The following is a 27,023-nucleotide window of genomic DNA, read 5'->3' on the forward strand; positions in this document are numbered from 1 at the left end:
TCTGCTAAGAGCTAAATTCACACTGGGCATACTTAACAATCATCAAGCCTTTAAGTAAACAATGATCATATGCATAGCCATCTACCTACGTCTCAATAACTTATTGTATGCCAGAAATCTGCTATTTTCCCTCTACAAATATTACATGAGCTAACTCAAATTATACACCTTTAAGTTAAATTCATACAATGTACTTGTGAATAAGAAAACATGCTCACAGTGAAAATATTCCTTAAAAATACAAATAATACACTCGTTAGCAAGAATTTGCTTATTTCCAAAACACTATTACATTAAATTCTTCTAGTCTATTCTGAATCATTTTACTTTCTGTCAGTACTCTCCATAGAACTTTTAAAAAGAAATAAATACATGGTTAGAAATGTACTTCTCGTGGTTCTCATAGCATTTCAAAATAACTATCAAATTAATGCACTTGGCTTCTTGATTTACTTTATGCTTTCCAGGAAGTTTTTAATCCAGGAAAGAAGGATATCCAGTTCACTGATGGCTTTGTAGATTTCTTTATTTCCAATCTGCAGATAAAGTACAAATTAAATGCAGAAATTTTTCATATTTAAAAAAAATTGCAAAATTTTTCATTTATCTTTTATTAGAATATTTACCCCATAAAAAGCTCTTTTATCCTGGTAATGGATTCCCTCTCTCTAGCAGAAGAAGGGCAGAAAATCTAAGAAATCAACAGTAAATACAATAACGTTGTTGAAAAGGCACTAGTAATACTTACCCTTCCATCCATTCAACAAGTATTTGTTGAGCATGTACTATGTGCTGGGCCCTGGATACACACTGGCAAATAAATGATACATGATCTCTGTCCTCATGGAGTTTACAGCCTTATGGGGAAGGCAAATGATCAATAAAGAAACACGCATGAAATAAAATATTGTAAATTATGATAAAGCTTTGTTTGTCATGCGCAAGACTCTACGACTTACAGGGGCAACCTACTTCCAATTGGGTGGACAGGGAGGGCTCCTTTGAAGAAGGACATTTAAAATAAGACCTCAAAAATGAGAAGGAGGCACCTATGTAAGGAAGTAAAGGGAGGTTGAGGGAGGATACACAGGAGAGAATAATTAAGGCAGAGGGAAAGTTTTGCAAAGGCCCTGAGGCAGGAAAAAATTTAGTGCTTTCCTGAAACTGAGAGAAAGAAGGAATGGCTAGAGTGAGAAAGAGAAAGAGGCAAGAGAGATGTGGGCTTAAGTTAGGAGTTGGGATTTTATCATAAGTATAACTCACGGCATGAAGCATGGGGATGACGAGAATAAATTCATTTTTTGAGAAATAACACAGACTTCTCTATACAATGCACAGGACCATGTGCAGGTGTAGATCGCCAGGAGAAAGCACCCAGAAACTTAATGTTAGTTTTAAAATTAGGAGAAGTAGCAGCCTGATGTCTTGAGAAACTGGCTTGTGGGCTGTCTGAGGAATCTGCCAATCTCCTTTGTGGAGATGAATTTTCAAACCCTATCTGATCATTAGAGTCCTTGGGTACCAGAAATGTTTAAGCTCTCAACTACTAGCCAAAAGACTGGCAGCTCAAGCCCACCCAGTGGCACCTCAGAAGACAAGCCTAGCAATCTGCTTCCAAAAGGTCACAGCCTTAAAACCCTATGGAGCAGCTCTACTCTGCACGCATGGGCCCTCCAGAGTCCGAATCAACTTGACGGCAACTAACAACATCTGAGCATAGAAATTGCTTAGGAGTCAAGCATAGATAAATTAATGTCCTGCTCTATTCTCCCATAAATTTCCCATAGGGTTATTTAAAGAGAAAGGAAGAAAAAGTAAGAATGTCTAATTTGTCTATTTAGTTTTCACTCATAAACCTTAGTACTGAAATGGACCATGGAGATTGCAGATGCCAGCTCTTCTCAATTTGCAGGTAGGGAAACCAGCCCAGGTAGTTATATCACTCACCCAAGACTTCACAGGAGGTCCTGCCCTAGTGATAAAATAGCATAGGGCCATGTCAATAAAAATAACAGTTAAAACTCATAAAATTGAAGCAGTTAAAGGAAGCATCTATTAAAATGTAGGTCAAAAACCGTATATGACACAGTAAGGTGGAACTGAAACAAAGTCCACCTCCCAGTCACACTGATGAAGTGTCATCCATTAGTGCAGAGGAATCAAAGAATCTTCCATCATTCCCAGATACCCTACCTATGGTCTATATCAAGAATCAGCAAAGTTTCACTAGATAATAAATATTTTAGGCTTTGCAGGTCAAAAGACAAAACCAAGGATATTATGCAAGAAAGCAAGCAAATTCCTTCAAATCTTTTGTCGACAAAATTCCAAATATAATACTAATTTTTCTTTTGTAATGCAAATATACCAATGAAAGAATGGCATTCTCTTGAAGATAGCATTTCACTTAACTGGAATTCAAAGTTGGTCAGAATCAACTCGACGGCAATGGGTTTGGCTTGTGTTTTGTTTTTTGTATTATCAAATTGATTGCAAATGCTCATCTGTAAAAACCATTCTTAGCTTGCGAGCCATACAAAAACAGGCTGCAGGTCAGATTTGGCCTGTGGATCATAGTTTGCTGACCCCTGGTCTACATGAACAGCAAGGCTACAATGGTTAGGAGCTCCAGCTTTGAAATCAAGCAGCACTGTGTGGAAACCTTGGTTTTGTCACTAATCAGCTGTGGTGCGATGGGTCACCTTTGTGTGGCCTTTCTAGCCATGGTCTTATAACTCTAACCCAAGTGATTGGGTGGGACTGTGCAAATAAGGCAATTGTGGCCCACCAAAAAGGATTGGTTAGTTTTGCCTTAAAAGAGCCAATTCCAGAGCAGAGTGAGAATCCCACCACCACCAAGAAAGAACAGCCATGAGTGGAGAGCCCATACTTTGGACCCAGGATCCCTACACTGAAAAGCTCCTGGAACCAGGAGACAGACAGCTCAAGAAGTGGTGGCAGAGAAATGACAGCAGAAGACCACCGTGAGCTTCCCAGCCCACGGAGCAAGAAAGGTGAGTGCCTGGCGGGCCTCTGGAAACTTATCGGCAGGTGACAAAACAGCTTGTAACACTTGCCTGGGCAGGGCAGAGGCCTAGGGCCAGAGGGAGGTGTGCCTGTGGGAAAAAAAAAGCACAACTGAAAAGACGCTGTTCTGATGGAAAAACTACATCGTGAAGTGTTCCTGAGCCTGAACTGTAACCTGTTACTTCCCTAATAAACCCCATAATCATAAATGTTGTCTGTGAGTTCTGTGTGGTCATTGCAATGAATTATCGAACCCAGCAGAGAAGTAGAGAGTGCCACGGGAGGGACAGTTGGTGTCAGAACTGGTAAAGATGGCAGAGAAAGGAGGCATGACTGAACTCCACCTTATAAGAATCAGCTTTGGGGTGTTGATCTTGATTCTACTTCCCCGTTATAAAGTTAAAGCAGGTCAGACCCACTCCCACGCCATTTTTACACCAGCTTTAATTTTTTTAAGTAATAGTGGACAAGTTACTTTAACCTTTCTAAGTTTCATTTTCCTCATGTATCAAAAATAATAAAAGTGACCATTTTAAAGGTTGTTTTTTTGTTGTTTTCTTTTTAAGGAATCTATTTTTTTTATGAGATAATACATATATAGTGCGTAGCTTAATGTCTTGCAAATCATAAAACTATTAAATAATAAATGTTGGCTACTATTATTTTTAGAGCCCTGGTGGAGCAGTAGTTAAAAGCTCAGCTGTTAACCAAAAGGTTGGCAGTTCAAATCCACCAGCCACTCCTTAGAAACCCTGTGGGACACTTCTATTCTGTCCTATTGGGTTGCTATGAGTCAGAACCTACTCAATGGCAAGGGGTTAGGTTTTTTATTTATTTGTTTTTGGCGCTATTGCTTCTACATAACATAGCAAATTAAACTTTAAATGTAGTAATTTACAATAAATCCATTTGACATCCTCAAAAAGACCCAAGTAAAGAAGCCCTTTGAAATATTGTTCTATATTGTTGATGTTAGGTGCTGTCAAGTCGGTTCTGACTCATAGCAACCCCATGTACAACAGAACAAAGCACTGCCTGGTCCTGTGCCATCCTCACAATTGTTGTTATGCCTGAACCCACTGGTATAGCCACTGTGTCAATTCATCTTGTTGAAGGTCTTCCTCTTTTTCACTGAACCTCTACTTTACTAAACATGATGTCCTTTTCCAAGGACTGATCCCTCCTGATATCACGTCCAAAGTATATGAGATACAGTCTGGTTGTACTTCTTCCAAGACAGATTTCTTCATTCTTCTGGTATATTCATTGTTCTTCTCCAACACCATAATTCAAAAGCATCAATTCTTCTTTGGTTTTCTTTATTCATTGTCCAGCTTTCGCATGCATACGAGGTGACTGAAAACACCGTGGCTTGGATCAGGCGTGCGTTAGTCCTTTAAAGTGACATCTTTGCTTTTGAACACTTTAAAGATGTCTTTTGCAGCAGATTTGCCCAATGCAATGTATCTTTTGATTTCTTGACTGCTGCTTCTATGGGTGTTGATTGTGGATCCAAGTAAAATGAAATCCTTGATAACTTCAAACTTTTCTCCATTTATCATGGTGTTGCTTATAGATCCTGTTGTGAGGATTTTTGTTTTCTTTGTGTTGAGGTGTAATCCATATTGAAGGCTGTGGTCTTTGATCTTCATCAGTAAGTGCTTAAGTTCTCTTCATTTTCAGCAAGCAAGTCGTGTCATCTGCACAATGCAGGTTGTAAATGAATCTTCCTCCAATCCTGACACCCCATTCTTCCTTATATAGTCCAGCTTCTTGGCTTATCTGCTCAGCATATGGATTGAATAAGTATGGTGAAATGATACAACCCTGACGCACACCTTTCCTAACTTTAAACTACACAGTATCCCCTTGCTCTGTTCGAACAACTCCTTCTAGACCTATTAACAAGTTCCTCATGAGCACAATTAAATATTCTGGAATTCTCATTCTTCACAATGTTATCCATAATTTGTTATGATCCATACAGTTGGATGCTTTTTCGTAGTCAATAAAACACAAGTAAACATCTTTCTGGCATTCTCTGCTTTCAGCCAGGATCCATCTTACATCAGCAAAGATATCCCTGTTTCCATGTCCTCTTCTGAATCCAGCTTGAATTTCTGGCACCACTTTTGAATGATCTTCAGCAAAATTTTACTTGCATGTGATATTAATGATGCTGTTCAATAATTTCCCCATTCTGTTGGATCACCTTTCTTTGGAATAGGCATAAATATGGATCTCCTCCAGTCAGGTGGCCAGGTATCTGTCTTCCAAATTTCTTAGCATAGATGAGTGATCACCACCAGTGCTGTATCCTTTTATGGAAACATCTCAGTTGGTATTCTGTCAATTCCTGGGGCCTTGTTTTTCATCAACACCTTCACTGTAGCTTGGACCTCTTCCTTCAGTACCATCAGTTCCTGGTCATATGCTACCTCCTGAAATGGCTGAATGTCAACCAATTCTTTTTGGTGTAGTGACTCTGTACTTCCTCCATCTTCTTTTGATGCTTCCTGCATCATGTAATATTTTCCCCATAGAATTCTTCAATATTGCAACTCAAGGCTTGAATTTTTTCTTCATTTCTTTCAGCTTGAGAAAAGCTGAGCACGTTCTTCGCTTTTGGTTTTCTATCTCCAGGTCTTTGAACACGTCATTATAATACTTTGTTTTCTGGAGACCACTTTGAAATCCTCTGTTCAGCTCTTTTACTTCATCATTTCTTCCATTTGCTTTAGTTACTCAACCTTCAAGAGGAAGTTTCAGAGCCTTTTCTGGTATCCATTTTGGGCTTTTCTTTCTTTCCTGTCTTTTTAACGACTTCTTACTATATTCAGGTGGAATATACTCAAGGCGGTACTTTGGCTCTCATGGATTTGTTCTAATTTTCTTCAGTTTCAACTTGAACTTGCTTATGAGTAATTGATGGTCTGTTCCACAGACAGCCCCTGGCCTAGTTGTGACTGATGATATTGAGCTTTTTCATTGTCTCTTTCTGTAGATGTAGTCGATTTGATTCTTGTGTATTCTATCTGATGAGGTCCACGTGTATAGTCACTGATTATGTTGTTGAAAAAAGGTACTTGCAATGAAGAAGTCTTTGGTTTTGCAAAATTCTATTATGCAATCTCCAGTATCATTTGTATTACCAAGGCCATATTTTCCAACTATGGCTCGTTCTTTGTTTCTAGCTTTCACATTCCAATCACCAGTAATTATCAATGCATCCTGACTGCATGTTTGATCACTTTCAGACTGCAGAAGCTGGTAAAAATCTTCAATTTCTTTATCTTTGGCCTTAGTGGTTGTTGTGTAAATTTGAATGATAGTCATATTAATGGGTCTTTGTAGGCATATGGACATTATCCTATCACTGACAGTGTTGTACTTCAGGATAGATCTTGAAATGCTCTTTTTGACAATGAGTGCAACGCCACTCCTCTTTCAAGTTGTTATTTCTAGCATAGTAGGCCACATGGTTGTCCAATTCAAAATGGCCATTACTAGTCCATTTCAGCTCACTAATGCCTGGGATATCCATGCTTATGTGTTCCATTTCATTTTTGATGATTTCCAATTTTCCTAGATTCATACTTCAGACATATTTCACGCCCTGATTATTAATGGATGTTTGCAGCTGTTTCTTCTCATTTTCATTCATGCATGACTCAAATTATTCTATATACATACTTAAACCAGATTATTAATAGTAATAATAGGCAACATTTCCTAGAAACTTATTATGTGCCAGGCCTGTGATATGTACTTTATATGGATTCTCTCATGTACTCCTCATCATACATAATAACTTCATGACTCTAACTATCAGAGTCAAGATTGTGTGCCTGAGTGACCAGTTAAACACCTGCTTTTGAGAATACTCTCTGGGAATATTTCCTGTTATACTTCCATCAACTCCTGCTACATGGACTCCTCCTTCCCTGTGAGATGGGCAGAATACTTTAATCTGTCAATAGTGTGTATGTGAATTCACAGAAAAATTTTGTCTTCATTGTCAATGACGCTAAGTATCTTTTGATAATAATAGTGCCATTGTTCTTCTTGGTATAAAACTTCATTTCCCTCAAAAAAGTAAAATTACTTCACAAGTCTGTTATTTTCCTCACTGTGTTATAAGGTTCCCTCTCTTTCCACAGGCAATAAAATTGTATTATACTAAATGACTACACACCAGTAATGGACAAAGCTCTTAATTCAATACAATCAAAACACAATTACTTCCATTGAGGCAAACCGTGTTCTTAAAGTTAGTTAGTTAAGTAATCTAACCTGGTAGGCTCTGTTCCTACAATTCAAGGCTTAACTTTTCTATGTGAAAACTTGAAGAACCCATTGGTATTACATTAATCAACAAATAGATTCATTTATTTCTCCAAAGAAAAATGTTCCAGGTGCTGATCTTCATAAATCAGTGCCCGGGTCAATAGGCAGAGAAGTGATCCCACCCACTGTGGATGGTGCCAGCCAGTGTCAGAGAACACAGTCAGAGAATTCATTCATTAAACAACCTTTCATGAAGTGCCTGCTATGTACCAGGCCCTCTGCTGGACACTGAAGATATAATGATGAGCAAAGCAGAGTCATTAAACAAAATAGCTGTAAATAGGAAAATTAACAACCTACAAGATCAAGATCAGAAGGAAAAAATTCAGCAGTTCCAAAAGCTCTCTATTTTATTTCAATTTCCCTTTAAGGGAAGCCAGAAATACTGAAAAGACTGTTAGGTAAAAACGATCATTGTCAACATTTATTTTGTTAGTATTATGTGCCAGGCATTAATGTAAAGATTTTAATTATATTAGCTCATTCAGGTCTCACTACAATCCTACGAAGTAGTCACTATTAATATCTCCATTTAACAGGTGAGGAGATTGATGTATAGAGGTTACACTGTTCACACAGCAAGTGAAAGTACTGATATCTGAACCTAAGAAGTCTGGCTCCAGTGTCCATATTTATAGCCACTATGACTGGAAGTCCCTGGCTGGTGGGAACGGTTAAAACACTTAGCTGTTAACAATAGGTTGGAGGTTCGAGCCCACCCAGAGGCTCCTTGGAAGAAAGACCTATGTTTTGTTCTGTTATACATAGGGTCGCTATGAGTCGGATTGGACTTGATGGCACCTAACAACAACAACAACATATTTCATTGTATAGTTGCAGTTGCTGAAAAGGAGGCCAGTGGTTTTATCGTGAGCATGGCTGATCTATTTGACAAACTCAACTAAAGCATATATGATCAAGACTAGAGGCAATTTATTAGTGAAAAAAAAAAAAAGTGTCATTGAGTTGATTCCAATTCATAGCTATCTTGTAGGACAGAGTAGAACTGCCACATAGGGTTTCCAAGGCTGTAATGTTTTACGGAAGCTGACTGCCACATCTTTCTCCCCCAGAGAGTCTGTGGGTTCAAACTGCCAACCTTTTGGCTAGCAGCTGAGAGCTTAAACGTGGGTCACCAGGGCTCCTTTAATTTACCAGTAGTGCTAGAATAACTTTTTTCTTTGATGAGTTCAAAGTGTGAAATAATCATGTTAATAAAAAACACAACAGCCTAATTATTCATTAAGTCAACACCTATTTATTGTGTACTTACAATATGCTGTTGTAGATGCTGTCAATCCAATTTTGACTCAGAGTGACCCCATGTGACACAGTAGAACTTCCCCATAGGTGTTTTGGCTGTAATGTTTACGGAAGCAGATCGCCAGGTCTCTCTCTTGCAAAGCTGCTAAAGCAAAAAAAAAAAAAAAGCCAAACCTGTTGCCCTGGAGTCAATTCCGACTCATAGAAACACTACAGGGCATAGTAGAACTGCCCCAAAGAGTTTCCGAGGACAGCCTGGTGGATTTGAACTGCCAATCTTTTGGTTAGCAGCAGTAGCTCTTAACCACTGGGGCCACCAGGGTTTCCAAAGTTGCTAGGTGAGTTCAAACCACCAACTTTTCTAATAGCAGTTGAGCTCTTAACTGTCAGTGCTAAGATCCTCAGGTGCAGAAAACAGTTTGTACTCAACTGCTAACTGAAAGGTTGGAGGTTCAAACCCGCCCAATGGTACCCCAGAAGAAAGGCCTGGTGATATGCCTTCTTTAAGATTACAGCCAAGAAAACCTTATGGAGCAGTTCTACTCTGTAACACATGGAGTCCCCATGAATCAGAATCGAATAGGCTGCAACTAACAACAACGGATGTAGAATAGTGTCTGTGCCCATATAGTATTATTTCATTATTTCATTAATAAAAAGTGTCCTGTGTGATGAAAATTACCTCGGGGCACAAGGAATGGCTCACAATCTACTGAGAGTCAGACCAAAGCAAAACCAAACCTGTTGCGGTGAAGTCGATTCCTACTCATAGCAACCTTGTAGGACAGGGTAGAACTGCCCCATAGGGTTTCCAAGGAGCAGCTGATGTATTCAAACTGCGACCTTTTGGATAGCAGCCAAACTCTTAACCACTGCACCACCTGGGCTCTGTCGAAAGTCAGACAGCTATGAGGAATTACAATACTATGTGATAAATAGTGTAATAGGGGGAGAAAAAAAAAAACTGCTCTGGGAGACAGAGAAGGGACAACCAGACGGGGGCATCCCAGCAGGCTTCCAGAAGGAGAAAACAGGTGAATTGCAACTTGAAGCGTGAGTGGGATCCAGCGAAAGGAGCAGGGACAAAGGAAGAGTAGGCAGAGGGAGTGAGATGTTCCGAGGCTGGAGAGAGCAGAGATGGGACACCCTTCAGGTCTCCGCTGAAATCCCTACTAACGGATCTAAACACCGCCCCACCCCTAGCCCTGCTGCGGCACATCCTGGCGTTTGCTCCTTCACAGCATCCATCATTAGCTGAAACTGGTTGAAAGCATGGTCAGTCCTCTCTGGGAGGACAGTGACAATCTCTATCCATTTCCGCCAAACCCAAAGCATCTGGAAGAGTATTCAGCAAATACTAAACTCAAAAACCCACTGCAATGGAGTTGATTCCGACTAGTAGCAACCCTACAGGGCTTCCAAGGCTATAAATCTCTAAGAAAGCTGACTGTCACATCTTTCTTCCTCGGAGCCTCAAGTGGTTTGGAACCGGCGACCTTCCAGTTACCAGTCGATCGCTTTAATCACTGCAGCCACCAGGGTTCCCCGGCAAATACTAGATCCGGAAGAAATGTCTGTTGAGTGAATGAATGAAGAATCAATGGATGAATGAAATGCAAGTATCAGATTACTGGTTCGAGACCCACAAAAGCCTACTGGTTTAATAATAATTTGAAGCACACCATAGGCAATAGTGGTCGTTTGTACCTTTGTTAAAAGCAATGGGATGACCAAATAATTAATACAAACCTTAGTTGTGTCCCCAAGCTTCTAATGTGTTTAAAAAACATACAAATTCCCATTGGGTTTTTTTGGTGGTTTTTTACGACAGCTAAAGCAAAAATGGAAACTTGCTCTCCATCAATAATTCTAATGCAACAAGACCCATGGGTCAATGTATTAGACAGCTACCTGCTACAGTCCCTCAGACAACTAGTTGAGCATACTATATTCTCACAAACAATGGACTCAATAGGATCATACAATATGACAAACAGATATAGTATTCTCACAGTCAACACATACATAGATACATACCCATTGCCATCAAGTCAATTCTGACTCACAGGAACCCTATAGGACAGAATAGAACTGCCCAATACAGTTTCCAAGGAGCACCTGGTGTATTCAAACTGCTGACCTTTTGGTTAGCAGCTGTAGCTCTTAACCACTATGCCACAAGCGTTTCCATCAGAGTCAATAGGAGAGTATAAAACCATACATAAGATCATCTGCATTTTACTCATCTAAGCATACAACTTCAGATTACAATCATCTTTACTTATTTTTAAGTTTAGCTAAGTGGCTAAGATAGTTCCTACTCGAGCCACACATGGCCTTGGTTTTCTGAAATGTATATTTTTCCCCAAAATACAAATAATAGTTAAAGGATTAGATTAACAGTTAAATTAATTAAATTTTGTTAAATGACAGCAGATACAGTTTTAAGTAAATCTTGTAAACTAACTTTTGCACAGTTTTTTATTAAGGATTTATAAATAATATCTAAGGTATATTTAAAACAGCAGTTGAGAAAAGTGCCTTAGTACAGCCTGTTTTGAAAACAGACACACACACGAAATTAAATGTCACTTTGGCAAAAGTGCAGGCACTAGGACACCTACACAAAACCATCAAGACCAGGAAACTTAGAAAGAAAAGAATAAAATTAGCATTGTTGGAGGAAAGCATGACTATATTTGCAACCAAGTGTTCATGAAAGGAGGAAAGAATGACTAAGTGTCTCTTTGCAAAACTGAATTCACAAACAGATACTGCTTTTAAAAATCACAAATATTCAACACCAGCATAAATATACATCAGAAGAGTTTACAAAATATTATCTCATTTCTGTATTTCCTATAACTACCAGAGTCATCTGATATTAATATGTTTATATAGTCTCACTTACCTAGAATAATCTTACACCCTCACAGAAAATTTCTCAGTGCTCTAATCACTGAAAAAAGAACTAGAAAAAGTCCTTAAATACCTTGAATGCAAATAAATACTAGTTTAGGGTGACTTTATTGTAGATTTATTTTAATTCTCAGTGTAAATATCATTTATCTGAGTGAATTTATGTAATTTAACACATGAAGAAAACTCCTGAGTGATAGAGCTGTGTCCCATGATTTTGACAGAAAAGTTATATATCATTAAACAAGGAATGACTTTGTCAGCAAAGAGATTGCATAACATAATTAAAGAACGTATTTACCAAGATTAAAACCAATTACTCGCAAATGATCTCTTTTCTTTAAAGTACTACTATAAACTATATGCATTACACGTGGTAATGCTAACATTAAGCACTAAAAAGGCATTTGATTGCTTAAGAGAACCACTCCTTTGGAAATTGTTGGAAAAACGTAATCTAAAAAAGATTAGTGTTCTATGTATGGAAAGCAGTAAGGAAAGGCACTAACAATTCTTCAGAACTACTGCGTGCTAGACACCCCCACTTTAACATATTATTTCATTTAACTGTTCCAAGAACTACAAGATGAGATTATTATATTATTGTTAGTCCTTAATAAGTTAGGAAACTGATGCTGAGGGACATCACCAGGGAATTGCAGAACTGGAATTTGAACTTAGATCCATCTGTACTACCAGGCTGCTAAATTCAAAGTCTAATGTACACTCAGAAGTTTAAAAACTAGGATTTTTTAACTTTGCAGTTAACCAAAGAATAAGAGAGTGTTGGTCTCACATTCCAATTCTTGTTTTATTAGTTAAACCAATTGCAATTTTATTAAAAAAAAAAAATTTTTTTTGAAATCATGAGACTGAATAATTGTCAAGGTTTCACAGGTTGATATGTTAGTTGTAACTGATGATAAAAGTTACTTCACAAAACCATTACAAAAAATGCCAATACAAATCAAACCTTAAAATAAATTACACACAATCAACAAGAAGAAATATATCTCTCGAATTAGCAATTACTGTTCAGGCTCTAAAAATGTTAATCAAAAAGATGATGAAATCTTGAAAATGAGTGAAATTTTTTTTTTTTTCAGTTTAAAGTTTGATCACTAGCAATCAGGCATAATTGTTTTATAAATTCAGATAGTCACCTGTCAAGTTCCCTTTCAAGGCTGAGAATATTTGAGCCCTATAAGAATTTTTTTTTTTTTACTAGGTATAAGAATCTGGAAAATGTTTTCTTGTGTATACATAGGCCAAATTTCCAAGTACCATGGTTAGCAAAGATCATAAAAATAATTTTTTTCTCTCAGAATAATTGTACCAAATCAGAGCACTATATTGTTAGATCCCGCAAAATGTCTGAATGTTGCCAGAAAAAATGAGATGTCATGCAATTGCAGTGGTACTGGGGATTTCAGACCTTGAGGTCTACCATGATACTTACCATAGTGCTATATCTTAAAAGTGGCTCAAGAAGATACCAGTCTTAGTGGACTTGCAAAGAAGCCCAAAAGCCAGGTAGCTTAAAGAAATCAGAAAAGTTTCATAAAAATTAAAAATAATTTAAGAACATGAGTTAATAAGGATAAAAAATAAAATAAGGATACTAAAGGAAAATGAAGCAAAAATGACAGCAATTCATTGTTCACCTTGGGAGAATGTTAGAAAACCAATTCCTTATACTGAAAATTGGTAAACAAATAAAAAGAATCAAGTATTTATCCTGTATTTTCTTTATATAAATAGTTCCTTAGGACAGCCAAATAGTCACAAGTGCGTTCAGTTTACAGAATTATTCCAGCTTATAAATAAATAGAGAAGGTACAATAGAGCTTAAAAAATATCATTTTACAAGCCCTTATGAATTAATGGATCTCGATAATAATCATCAGGACTTGCTAACATCTCAAAAATAAAGACCATGTGCCTCTCAATGAAAGTACACAACAGTACCTATAAAGTGTTCTTACCAAAGCATCAAGCCTGATTCTGACTGAGTCATTCTATATAATACCAATATATGAGAAATAAACAGAAAAACATATTAAATGACACTATGGAAATGCAATCAGACAGAGAATAAGACAAATGACCCAATTTCTTTAGCAAATAAATTCCAAAAAGAATGAAGAGGGAAAAGAGAAGCAGGAGGAGAGAGTGAACAGGAGGAGAAGGAGAAGACAAAGAGAAACATGGAGAGGGAACTTTCAACTAAAAGAAACTTAAAAGATATATTAATCAATTGCAATGTCTAAACCTCGTTTGGATCCTAATTCAAACACGGTAATTTAGAAAAATTATAAGACAATCAGGATGTTTGAATGCTGACTCAATATTAAGGAATCAATGTTAATATTTTAGGTGTGATAAAGGCAATGTAGTGTGCATTTTTATAAATCTTTTGGAAATAAATAATGAAATAGGATGAAATAATATCATCTCTAGTATTTTCTACCAAGCAATCCAGGGTAGGAAGAATTGCAGGGGTGGGCTGGAGGTGCAGATGAATCAAAACAATCTGGATGATGTTTCCTATTCTCTCTCTGGTTTTGAATATGCTTGAAATTTTCAATAATAAAAAAATAGTGAATAAAGCATGGTTAACAATAAGCAACATAACAGATGAAGCAAGAGGGACCATATTTACATTCCTAACTGAAAGAACTAAAAAATATATGAAACAATAGTTTACAATATCTTAGACATAAGGCAAGAAAAGAAGCAAATAAGGTGGCCCTACTATTTCCCCAGCTTTACTAACCTAACTTCATGGATAGGTTTTGCAAGTTGGAGAATTGGGAGGGAAAATTACAGGTGGAAGCCAGCACTCTTATTTAGCTCAGGACAGAGTACCAGGAAGGAGAAAGCTCCAGATACCTGCAGAAGGGTCCCCTTGAGTCTTCAGCTGAGAACTGATCAGAGGATGCATGTGAGGAAACTACCCAGGGAAAGAACCACCAAGAGTGCTTAGAAAAACAATCCCCAGAACTCACAAATAAACTGAAATAATTCTTGTTGCCACCAGCCAGAGTAGAAAAGCTTATAAATCACAGGGAACTGAGTAGAGTTCACAGAAATATATTGTCTCAGTGGAAGTGCAAAACTAGCACTAGACTAAACATTGCTTTTGTTTTGCTTAACAAAACTTAAAAACAAGATCTGAATGAACAAATCTGTTTTCAAGTAATTTAAGTGGATTGTAGAACAAAGCTCAGTAATATTTCCAAGAACACTAAAATATCCAGGACACAATGAGGTAAAATGCACGATGCCTCGCATTCAATCAAAAACTGCCAGACACGAAAAGAAGTAAAAACATTTTACAGTGTGGAGTAAAATGAATTAATTGAAACCAGTGTAAAACGTCACAAATGTTAGAATTAACAGACAAGGATATTAAAAGAGTCACTATAACTCTATTCCCTATGTCTTAAAAGCACAGGAAAGATAAAACATGTTAAATACAGAAATGAAAAATATTTCAAAAAGACCCAATAAAAAGACTTCTGGGAATAAAATCTATAATGTCCCAGGTGAAAAACGAACTGAATGGGATTAATAGCAGATTCGACATTGTAGAAGAAAAGATTAGTTAAACACGTAATGATAGAAACTTTCAAAATGAAACACTGAAAAAAGAAATAAACACAGCATTAATGTGTTATGGGACAACTTAAAATGGCCTAATATAGGTATGATTTGAGTCCCAAGAAGAGAGGAGATAGAAGGGGGTAAAGAAATTGTTTTGAAAATATAATAGCTGAAAATTTTCCAAATTTGATGGAAACTATAAACTCACACATACAAGAAACTCAACAAATCCTAAACATAAGAAACATGAAAGAAACTACAGCAATGCACATTATATTCAAATTGCTTTTAAAAAGTGATAAAAAGTAAATCTTCAAAAGAAAGAGAGGGGAGGGAGGCATATGACATACAGAGGAACAAAAAAAGAGAATGGGAGTAGATTTCTTCTCAGAAAAAATGTATGCCTAGACACCCTGAAGCAACATATTGAAATTATTGAAAGAAAAAAATGCTATAAACCTAGAGTTCTGTATAGCAAAAAAAAAAAAAAAATTATTTTTAAATAAAAGGGAAACTAGAACAACTGTGTGCCCACATGCAAAAAAGTGAATCTGGAGAGAAAGCCTAGATCCTTTGCAAAAAATAAATGGATCAGGGGGTGAAGCCAACAAGGGGCTATAGATAAAAGTACCATGCCACCTCCCCACAGTAAAAACCTGAATAAGTAAAACAGAGACAAACATCAATCCTGGAACCCTAAGTGTCAAATGAAGAGATAAAGAACTCAGCCAAGCACCAAAAGGAATAAGAAACTGACAGAGAACAGAGAGCCAGGAGATATGAGCAGAGGTCGCCTTTCAGCTAACGCAGCACGAATACGCCATCTTGAACTCCTGTTGGAGATCGGCAGACAGGGCAGCCTTCATGGAGTTCACAGGAGGAGACAGAGTACTTGGTAACCAACGATACACTCTTTCCTGCTCCCCACTCTTCTTCCCTCTGCTCAGACTCCACCCCTTCTTAGTGGGCCAAGGTCACGTGACAGGGAGGCACCAGCTCTGTGCCACTTGGATTTGCCCTGCCCACACCAGCCAGCTCCTTCAGTGCCATTTGTTTTGTTGCTCCTCTTGCTTTTTTCAGCTTCTTTTGGTTTCTCACCTCCTCCCACTCCATTCTCTTGAACACCTGGCTCCATGTGCATTTTTGCTTCTTCTTGACAGTCTGTGAAGCGCCGCTCCACTGAGGAACTGCTTCCTCTGTCCACGCCACCACACTGGTGGGATTCCTGGAGCGTTTTTTTTTTGTGTTGTTCTTTTTGTTCTTTATTTCTCAGTTTCTTGTCTCTCTCTACTTTCTCTCTTTTCCTGTCTCCTGAATACCTGGTGCTGTGTGCCATCTCTGCCCCTTCTAGACAGACTGTACCCTGAGGCCTGGGAGCCACTTCCCCGGTTGCCAGTGGGATCCTTGGGGACATTTCTCTCCCTATCTTTTTTTTTATTTTGTTTTGTTTTTCTTTTTTCCATTTTGTTTTTCTTCATTTCTTAGTTTCTTCTCTCCATTCCAACAGTAGTCTCCCTCAGCATTTTTTTTTTATTAGCTCCTGCTTTTCTCTCCTCTCTCTTCTTTCCCATACCCAAATTAGCTCCACACATCACAACCTCCCCGCTCCCTCCTGCCTATTTGCACCATGCGCTGAACATCGCATCCCCAAGCAGCACATGGCCTACTGGAACCTGACCTGCACTGGCCCTGGCCCACCTTGTTGGCCCCAGTACGTGCCACAAACAACCCATTCCAGCCCCTCCCCTTCAGCTGGACCTACCCTGCTGCACCATAGCTGAGCAACTGGCCCCGTTCATTGAACAAGAAGGTAAAAAGTATTGTGCTCACAGGCAAGAAAACAACAAAGAATGTACAGCCTGCCTACTCAGACATGACCAAATAAAACAAAAAAGCTGGACAAAACAAACAAATCTGCAATCAATAAATGAAGAGAATAACTACCGAATGTCCTGAAGGAAGCAGACAATATCAAAACATATTTTAAAAACAGGACAGGATGGTTCCAGTAGGCATTCAAAACAAAACACCAGAGGACTTTCCAGTAGAAGAAAAGGCACTGGAACTATCTGATAAGGAATTTGTATCTCTAATTTTTTATTTTAATATTCAGAGTCAGGCAAGAGTTGAAGCAAAAACCAGACAAAAATGAGAAAAAAATAGACAAATTCATGGAAAAAGCAGACAAATTCATGGAAAATACAGAAAAAAGAATGGAAGAATTCAAGAAAATAAAATAGGAACAAACTGTCAAAATAAGTCCACAGCTAGGAATCATACAAAACCACAATTAGAAACCGAAACATAAACAAGGTTTCAGAAATCGACAGTGTCATAGAAGATCTGAGGACCTGGTTTGAAACAACGGAAGACAGGATCAGCAAAATTAAAGACAAATACTTGGATACGACTTTATTTGTGGAAGAATCAGAGAAAAGAATGAAGAAAAATGAGGAAACCCTGAGAACAACGTGGGATACAATCAAAAGCAAAAATATGCATGTGATTGGAGTTTCAGAACAGGGGAAGAAAACAAAAAACACAGAGAGGATCATTGAAGACTTGTTGAGAATCTGAACAGATCCATGACAAGAGATTGAAAACATTAAAAAATAAAATAAACTCCCAATAAAAAAAAAAAAAAAAAAAGCCTTAGTCCAGATGGCTTCACTGGGGAATTCTACCAAACATTCAGAGAAGAGCTTACACCAGTACTATTCAAAATATTTCAGAACATAGAAAAAGAATTCTATGAAGCCAGTATGACCCTGATACCAAAACCGGGTAAATAACACCACAAAAAAAGAAAATTACAGAGCAATATCTCTGTAATATAGATGCAAAAATTCTCAACAAAATTCTAGCCAGTAGAATTCAGCTTCGTATCAAAAAAATAATACACCATGGCCAAGTAGGATTCATACCAGGTATGCAAAGATGGTTTAACATTAGAAAATCAATCAACGTAATCTACTACATAAATAAAAGAACCACATGATCATCTTAATTGACACAGAAAAGGCATTTGACAAGGTCCAACATCTATTCCTGATGAAAACTCTCAATAAAACAGGTTTAGAAGGGAAATCTCTCAACATAATAAAGGGCATTTTGTTGAAGGTTGCTTTGTGGCCTAAGATGTGGTCTATACTGGAGAATATTCCATGTGAGTTGGAAAAGAATGTGTACTTTGAATTTGTTGGGTGGAATGTTCTGTATATGTCTGAGTTCAAGTTGGCTGATTGTGACCTTTAGGTCTTTTATATCTTTGTTGAGTTTCTTTCTAGATGTTCTGTCCTTTATCGAGAGTGGTATGCGGAAGTCTCTTACTATTATTGTGGAACTGTCAATTTCTCTTTTCAGTGCTGTTAGAGTTGGTTTTATGTATTTTGGAGCCCTGTCATTGGTTGTGTAGATATTTATTATGGTTATGTCTCCATGATGGGTCATCCCTTTAATCATTATATACTGCCCTTCTTTATCTTTTATGATGGGTTTTGTTTTAAAGTCTGTTTTATCTGCTCTTTTTTTGATATCTGTTTGCTTGATATATTTTTTTCCATCCTTTGATTTTTAATAAATTTATATCTTTGTTTCAGGAAACCCTGGTGGTGCAGTGGTTAAGCGCTACAGTTGCTAATCAAAAGGTCCACAGTTCAAATCCACTAGGTGCTCCTCGGCAACTCTATGGGGCAGTTCTACTCTGTCCTTTAGGGTCGCTATGAGTTGGAATCAACTTGGATTCAGTAGGTTTAGTTATTTTTTGGATTATACAAAACCAACAGGCAACATGATTCTTAACGGAGAGAGGCTGAAAACATTTCCCTTGGGAACGGGAACAAGACAAGGATACCCTTTATCACCACTACTATTTAACATTGTGCTGGAAGTCCTAGCTAGAGCAATAAGGCAAGAAACAGAAATAAAGGGCACCAAATTGGTAAGGAAGAAGTAAAACTGTCCGTATTTGCAGATGACATGATATTATACATAGAAAACCCAAAAGACTCCACAAGAAAACTACTGGAACTAATAGAAAGATTCAGCAGAGTAGCAAGATACAAGATAAATACACAAAAATATGTTGGATTCCTACACACCAATAAAGAGAATGATGAAAAGGAAATCAGGAAAACAATACCATCTATAATAAAAACCAAACAAGAACACTACAAAACACTACTGAAAGAAACCAAAAGGGATCTACATAGAAGGAAAAAAATACATGCTCATGGATAGATAGATTCAACATTGTGAAAATGACAATTCTACACAAAGCAATATACAAATACAATGCAATCCCAATCCAAATACTAACAGCATTCTTTAAAGAGATGGAAATCTAATCATTAACTTTATATGGAAAGGGAAGACACCTCGAATAAGTAAAGCACTATCGAAGAAGAATAAAGTAGGAAGATGCACACTACCTAATCTTAGAACCTACCATACATCTATTGTAGTCAAAGCAGCCTTGTACTGGTACAACAACAGATACATTGACCAATGGAACAGGATTGAGAACCCATATGTAAATCCATCCACCTATGGTCACCTGATCTTCAACAAGGGCCCAAAGTCCATCAAATGAGGAAAAGACAGTCTTTTTAACAAACAGTGTTGGCAAAACTGGATGCCTAGCTCCAAAAAAAAATGAAACAGGACCCATACCTCACTCCATACACAAAAACTAATTCAAAATGGATCAAAGACCTAAATATAAAACGCAAAACTATAAAGATCATGGAAGAAAAAATAGGATCAACACTAGAAGCCCTAATTCACGGTATTAACAGGATACAAACCATAACTAACAACACACAAACTCCAAAAGATAAGCTAGATAACTGGGATTTTCTAAAAATTAAACACCTATGCTCAAGAAAAGACTTCACCAAAAGAGAAAAAGAAAACCTACAGACTGGGGAAAAAAATTTGGCTATTACAAATCCGACAAGGCCTAATCTCTAAAATCTACAAAAAAACTCCAACATCTCCGCAACAAAAAGACAAATAATCCAATTTAAAAAACAGGCAAATGAAATGAACAGACACTTAACCAAAGAAGACATTCAAGCAGCTAATAGACACATGAGGAAATGCTGGTGATCACTAGCCATTAGAGAAATGCAAATCAAAACCACAATGAGATACCATCTCACCAACGTTACCGGCACAAATCAAAAAGACAGAAAATAACAAATGTTGGAGAGGCTGCAGGGCGATTGAAACTCTTATGCACTGCTGGTGGGAATGTAAAATCGTACAATCATTTTGGAAAATGATATGGCACTTCCTTAGAAAGCTAGAAATAGAAATACTATATGATCCAGCAATCCCCCCACTCCTAGGAATATATCCTAGAGAAATAAGAGCTGTCACACAAATAGACGTATGCACATTCATGTTCATTGCAGCATTGTTCACAATAGGAAAAAGATGGAAACAACCTAGATCCCCATCAACAGATGAATGGATAAACAGACTATGGTACATACACACCATGGACTACTACACAATCTTAAAGAACAATGCTGAATTTATAAAGCATCTCACAACATGGATGAATCTGGAGGGCATTACACTGAGTGAAATAAGTCAATCACGAAATGATAAATATCCTATCAGACCACTACAAGGTTTACACACAAAAAGAAATAATCTTTGATGGTTACGAGGGAGGGATGGGATAGGGATGGAAAAACACTAACAGACAGTAGATAAGTGGTAACTTTGGTGAAGGGTAAGACAGTACACAACACTGGGGAAGCCAGCACAACTTGTCCAAACCAAAGTCATGGAAGCTCCATAGACACATCCAAACTCCCCGAGAGACTGAATTACTGGGCTGGGGGCTGTAGGGGAATATCTAGCTCAATTGGCATAACATAGTTTATTAAGAAAATGTTCTACATTCCACTTTGGTGAGTAACATCTGGGGTCTTGAAAGCCTGTGAGTGGCCATCTAAGATAATCCACTAGTCTCACCTCTTTGGGAGCAAGGGAGAATGAAGAAAACTAAAGACACAAGGGAAAGATTAGTCCAAAGGACTAGGGGACCACAACCACCACAGCCTCGACCAGCCTGAGTCCAGTACAACTAGATAGTGCCCTGCTACCACCACTGACTGCTTTGACGGGGATCACGATAGAGGGTCCCAGACACAGCTGGAGAAAATTGTAGAACAAAATTCTTATTCAAAAAGAAAGACCAGACTTACTGGTCCAACAGAGACTGGAGAAACCCCAAGAGTATTGCCTGCCCCTGGACACCCTTTTAGCTCAGTAATGAAGTCACTCCTGAGGTTCACCCTTCATCCAAAGATTAAGCAGGCCCATAAAACAAAACGAGACTAAAGGGGCACACCAGCCCAGGGGCAAGGACTAGAAGGTAGGAGGGGACAGTAAAGTTGGTAATAGGGAATCCAAGATTGAGAAGGGAGAGTATTGACATGTCATGGAGTTATTAACCAATGTCATAAAACTTATATGTGTACTAACTCTTTAAGAAGAAGCTAGTTTGTTCTGTAAACCTTCATCTAAAGTACAATAAAAATAAATAAATGGATCAAAGCCCTAAATGTAATACATACATCTATACAACTTCTAGAAGATAACATAAGAGAAAATCTAGGTGACTTTAGGTATGGCAGTGACTTTTTAGATACAACCACAAAAGCATGATCCCAAACCATAAAATAAAAAAATTATAAGTTAGACTTTATTAAAATTAAAAACATCTGCTCTGCGAATGACACAGTTAAGAGGATGAAAAGACAAGCCACAGACAGGGAGAAAATATTTGCAAAACACAAATCTGCTACAGGACTTGTATCAAAAATATACAGAGAATTCAAACAATTCAACTACAAAATAGGCAAAAGATCTTAAAAAGAACTTCACCAAAGAAGATACACAGATAGCAAATAATCATATGAAAAAAATGCTCAGCATCATATGTCATTGAAGCCAAAACCAAACCAAACCCATTGCCCTCAAGTCTATTCCAACCCTGAGTGACCCTATTGGACCAAGTAGAACTGCCCTATAGTGTTTCCAAGGAGCTGCTGGTGGATTCGAACTGCCAACCTTTTGGTTAGCAGCAACAGTTCTTAACCATTCCACCACCAGGGCTCTGATATGTCATTTAGGGAATTGCAAATTAAAACAATGATAAACCACTTATTAGAATGCCTAAAATCCAAAATACTGACAACAACAAATGCTGACAAGGAAGTGGATTACCAGGAATCCTCATTCATTGCTGACGGGAACACGAAATGATACAGCCACTTTGAAAGATGGTCTGTCAGTTTCATAGAAAGCTAAGCATAAGCTTAGCATAAGATCAAGCAATCAAGACCAAAGGAGAGGAAAATATATGTCCACATAAAAGTGTACACGTAAATATTTGTAACAGCTTTGTTGATAATTGCCAAAAATTGGAAACAACAAAGATGTCCTCCAATAGGTAAATGGATAAACTGTGGCACATCCATATAAGGGAGTATTTTTCAGTGAAACAAATAAATGAGCTATCAAGCTATAAAAAGATGTAGAGAAACCTTAGCATATTGCTAAGTCAAAGAAGCCAGTCTGAAAAAACTACATTCTGTATGATTTCAGTATATGACATGCTGGAAAAGGCAAAACTATAGAGACAGTGAAAAATCAGTGGTTTCCAAGGATTCAGGGGTAGAGGGGTGAGGAATGAAGGGGTACGGCACTGGGTGTTTTCAGGACAATGAAACTGTTCAGTATGGGACTGTCATGGTGGAGACATGACATTATGTACTTGTCAAAACCCACAGGGCTATACAACACAAAGAGTGACCCCTATATGGACTTTAGTTGATAATAATGGGTCAGTATTGTTCAGGAATTGTAACAAATAGCCCCTACCAATGTAAGACGTTAATAACTGGAAGAAACTGTGTGCAGAGGGGAATAGGGTATATGGGAACTCTCTGTACTTTCTGCACAGTTTTCTGTAAATCTAAAACTGCTCTAAGAAGTAAAGCATATTTAGAAAAAGAAAGGTTGGAGGTCCTCAGAAGAAAGGCCTGGAGATCTACTTCTGAAAAAATCAGCCATTGAGGCTTTTTTTGTGTGTGAAATATCTTCTCTGACATACATGGAGTAGTCATAAGTTGGAATGGACTCAACAGTAACGGGTTTAATTATTTTCCATATATTGGCTGTTTATACACTATGTTTAGTGTCCATTTTTAGTTAAGAAAATATCACATTTAAATTAATGTTGCCTACTTCTTTTTCACCACTTCATGCTGGAAGAAGTGCAACCAGAATGCTCCTTAGAAGCAAGGAGGGCAAGACCGTGTCTTACATACTTCCGACACGTTGTCAGGAGGGATGAGTCCCTGGAGAAGGACATCGTGCTTGGCAAAGTACAGAGTCAAAAAGAGGAAGACCCTCAACGAGGTGGATTGACACAGTGGCTGCAACAATGAGCTCGAGCATAACAACGATTGTAACGATGGTGCAGGACCGGGCAGTGTTTCGCTGTTATGCGTAGGGTCGCTGTGAGTCGGAACCGACTCGACTGCACCTAACAACAACAACACTTCATGCTTTATAACTTCTCACTGGTAAACTCTGCCCCAGCTACTAACTTAGAGTTCTACATAGACAGATGCTCAGTAAATTTATATTAAACAGCAGCCTCTGCTGGCAAAAATGCAAAAGTATGACTGGCCAAAAGATTAAACACTATTTTCCTAAAGCAATGTCTGAGGAGATTTTCTAAAGCTCAGGTTATTCCTATCACTTTCTTTTTTACAGTTTCACAGGAGTTCTTGGTTTACCCCAGGGCATAAACTCCATAGCTTGTGAGACAAAGTAACAGAAGCTAACAATGGTAGACTTGAGATGGGAGAATGTAATAAAGAAAGCACCAAATTAGGTGGGTTTTGGGGACGTAGTGGCTAAGCATTCGGCTGCTAACCGGAAGGTCGGCAGGTTGAACCCATCAGCTGCTCCTAGGGAGAAAGATGTGGCAGTCTACTTCCGTAGGCCTCAGAAACCCTACAGAGCAGTTCTACGCTGTCCTATAGCGTCGCTGTGAGTCAGGATCTCTGCGGCAAAGGGTTTGGTTTTGGTGTTGATTGGATGGTGTTCGCATTTGGCCATAAGGGGGAGCCAATCACTTTGGTAAGCCAAAACAACTAGCCAGAAAGTGCCACTCTGCTTGAAATTACTGTGGCTCAAGTCCTAAAAAAGCATTTCAATTAATAGATTTACATCTTTTTGGAGAAAAAAAATATATTCTTAAAAGCTGCTTCAAAAAATCCAAAGTTCCTAGACAGATCTATATTTTCTAAGCTTTTTATTTTATTATTTCTTTTGGAATACTCCTCGTTTGGATTATAACTAACTCTTTGAGTCAGGAAATAGAATCAGTGGTAGAAACAGATGTGAATTTGGGTGTTTGAGGTGTCCAGATACACTGTACTGTGTATACCACATGAGAATTTCTTCTAGTGCTTAATCATGATTAACAAATTTCACTTGTAATGACATTAAATAGGATGGCTAATACGCCTAAACAGAGGAACCAAGGACTCTAGCATAGAGGGAAATAGGAGGAACTTTTTAGAAATTCCATTCCTAAAAGGCTGCAGAGGCTCCCTGTCCTTCAGATACTGAATTGGGAAGGACTCTGTTGTCCCTTTGTATGACTTCCCCCAAGCCTACAGTGATTGCCATAGTTTTCATAATTTTCCCCAGTATTGAGTCTTTCAGTCTCTTCCTCTCAGAGTCTTTAGTGACAAAAACTCTCTCTTACTGGGGTGATAATAAATAACCTAATCAGCTGGTCATAAAGGAAAAATAAAATTAAATAGTTATTCAACTTAAATTTAAGAGAATATTTGTAACGATTCACTGCCTTAATAACATAGCTTTATAGGTTAAGTGGAGCCCTGGTGGCGCAGTTGTTAAGAGCTCAGCTGCTAACTAAACGGCTGGCAGTTTGAATCCACCGTCTGCTCCTTGGAAATCCTATGGGGCAGTTCTACTCCATCCTGTAGGGTTGCTATGAGTTGAAATTCATTCAACAGCAACAGTTTGGTTTTTGATGGGTTAAGTATAGAATAAACCAAAGTTAAATGTTGATCTTTCCATTATTTCAGGGAAAAGAATATGGTCCAGACCATTATCCCTGTGTTCTACGAAGTGGTACTAGTTTGTAATTTTTATTGTTGCTAGTTTAATGGAATATGAGAGTTTATGAAAGACCATATCACCTAAGCCCCCCGAAAAGAAAAAAACTTCAGTATGAACTAACCAAAGAAAAAGAGAAGGTAAACTTGCCAAAAACTTTTACCTAACTGACCATCTCACACTCGAATGTGCCACTGTACTATGTGCTAGAATTTGGGTTACTGGGCACTTAATGGACCCAAGAAGAAGACATTCTAACTTTTAATGGAAAATCCACCTGCAACTGCCCAGTATTACAGTCTCAATTACCATGATTTCCAAGGGAAGAAAATTCTTCACCTGGCATCCCAAGAACAACCTCACCTTGCACGATCTGCAAGGCACAACCGCAGGAGCCTGGAGGGAATGTATGTGGATCCCAAACAAGGTCACACAGAGGCAATTCATGTAACATTGCACAGAGCCTAGGTTTTTTTTTTTTTTTCTTTCCCTTCACTGGTCTATTATTAATGTGGATGTTTTGTAGAAATGTGGTCACTTTTACCTCCTTAGTTAATTCACCGTTGCTTCCTGTGACAATGACATTACTGTAACTTCAAATAATTCAGATATCGAAGAAGACATACCCCTCTCTTTTTTTATTTTTGTTTTACCCAAGACTTTTTTTTGGTTTTTGGTATGCCTTAAAAAGGGGCCCTGGTGGTACAGTGGTTAAGCGTTTGGCTGCTTATCAAAATGTCACAGTTCAAATCCACTAGCCACTCCTTGGAAACTCTATGGGGGCAGTTCTACTCTGTCCTGTATGGTTCCTTTGAGTCAGAATCAACTTGATGGCAGTGGGTATGGATATGCCTTAAAAAGGGTACCACTATAAAACTTATATAAATAGATAAGAAAAAGACAATTAAAAACTCTTATTATGGGACTTTAAAGAAGAAAGAAAGAAAAATAACAGTCTAGAATAGTGTCTGGCACACAGTTGGTGCCCAAGAAATATTTGTTAAATAAATGAATGGATTACTTGGAAATCATATAATGAGGGAATGATTATATGCATATTGCTGCCCATACTTACACAGCGACTCGGTTTCTGCCTAAGACTATGGAAGTCTTCCACAAAGTGTATTTCCTTGCAAACTTGTAATTGGAGGTGACCAAAAACATCTTCCGTGAAGAAGGACAGTTATTCTTGAAACTGGCAATTTTTCTATAAATAAGATATAAGATATTGCATAAGGTAAACCATGAATAGTTTTATTTTTTAAACGTCACTGACACGCCCCCTGATTATTATGTAACGACCATCTGAAAAAATAAAACTGCAGGGAAAAAAAACATCAAACAAGTAGAAAAGTGAAAAAGAGAAAGACTTTCTGGCTTACCGTAAACAGCTTTCTTGTTTTCTTTTTTAGTAGTCTTATATTTTTGACGCGATCTTCCTAGAATAAATCAAAGAGAACCAAGTTTTATACAGGATCATGAGTGTTCTACGGAGTGCCTGATACTTACTGGAATTGTTGCTTTGAGCCACGCCGCCTTGACAAAGAGGCCGTCCACACTTGGGTCAAGGTCGCCTTTGAGTAGCAAGTTTTGGTGCAGGAAGGTGGCTTGTGCTTGGCAATGGCAAGAGACAGAGTGACAAATAGCAACCCAGACCTCAAACTGCAATTCACCCACAT

At 38.0% G+C, this 27,023-nt stretch overlaps 1 protein-coding gene across 1 annotated transcript; it reads right to left on the reverse strand.

Moving 5' to 3' along the window:
• Positions 1-449: 449 nt before the first annotated feature.
• On the reverse strand, positions 450-27,023 carry IL26 (interleukin 26). The gene is given in 6 exon segments (XM_049883822.1): positions 450-543; positions 633-691; positions 26,420-26,551; positions 26,727-26,783; positions 26,854-26,903; positions 26,906-27,023. Coding segments are annotated over 6 exon segments (510 nt in total).

Source organism: Elephas maximus, chromosome 4, assembly GCF_024166365.1.
Source record: "Elephas maximus indicus isolate mEleMax1 chromosome 4, mEleMax1 primary haplotype, whole genome shotgun sequence".
Classification (NCBI taxonomy): Eukaryota; Metazoa; Chordata; class Mammalia; order Proboscidea; family Elephantidae; genus Elephas; species Elephas maximus.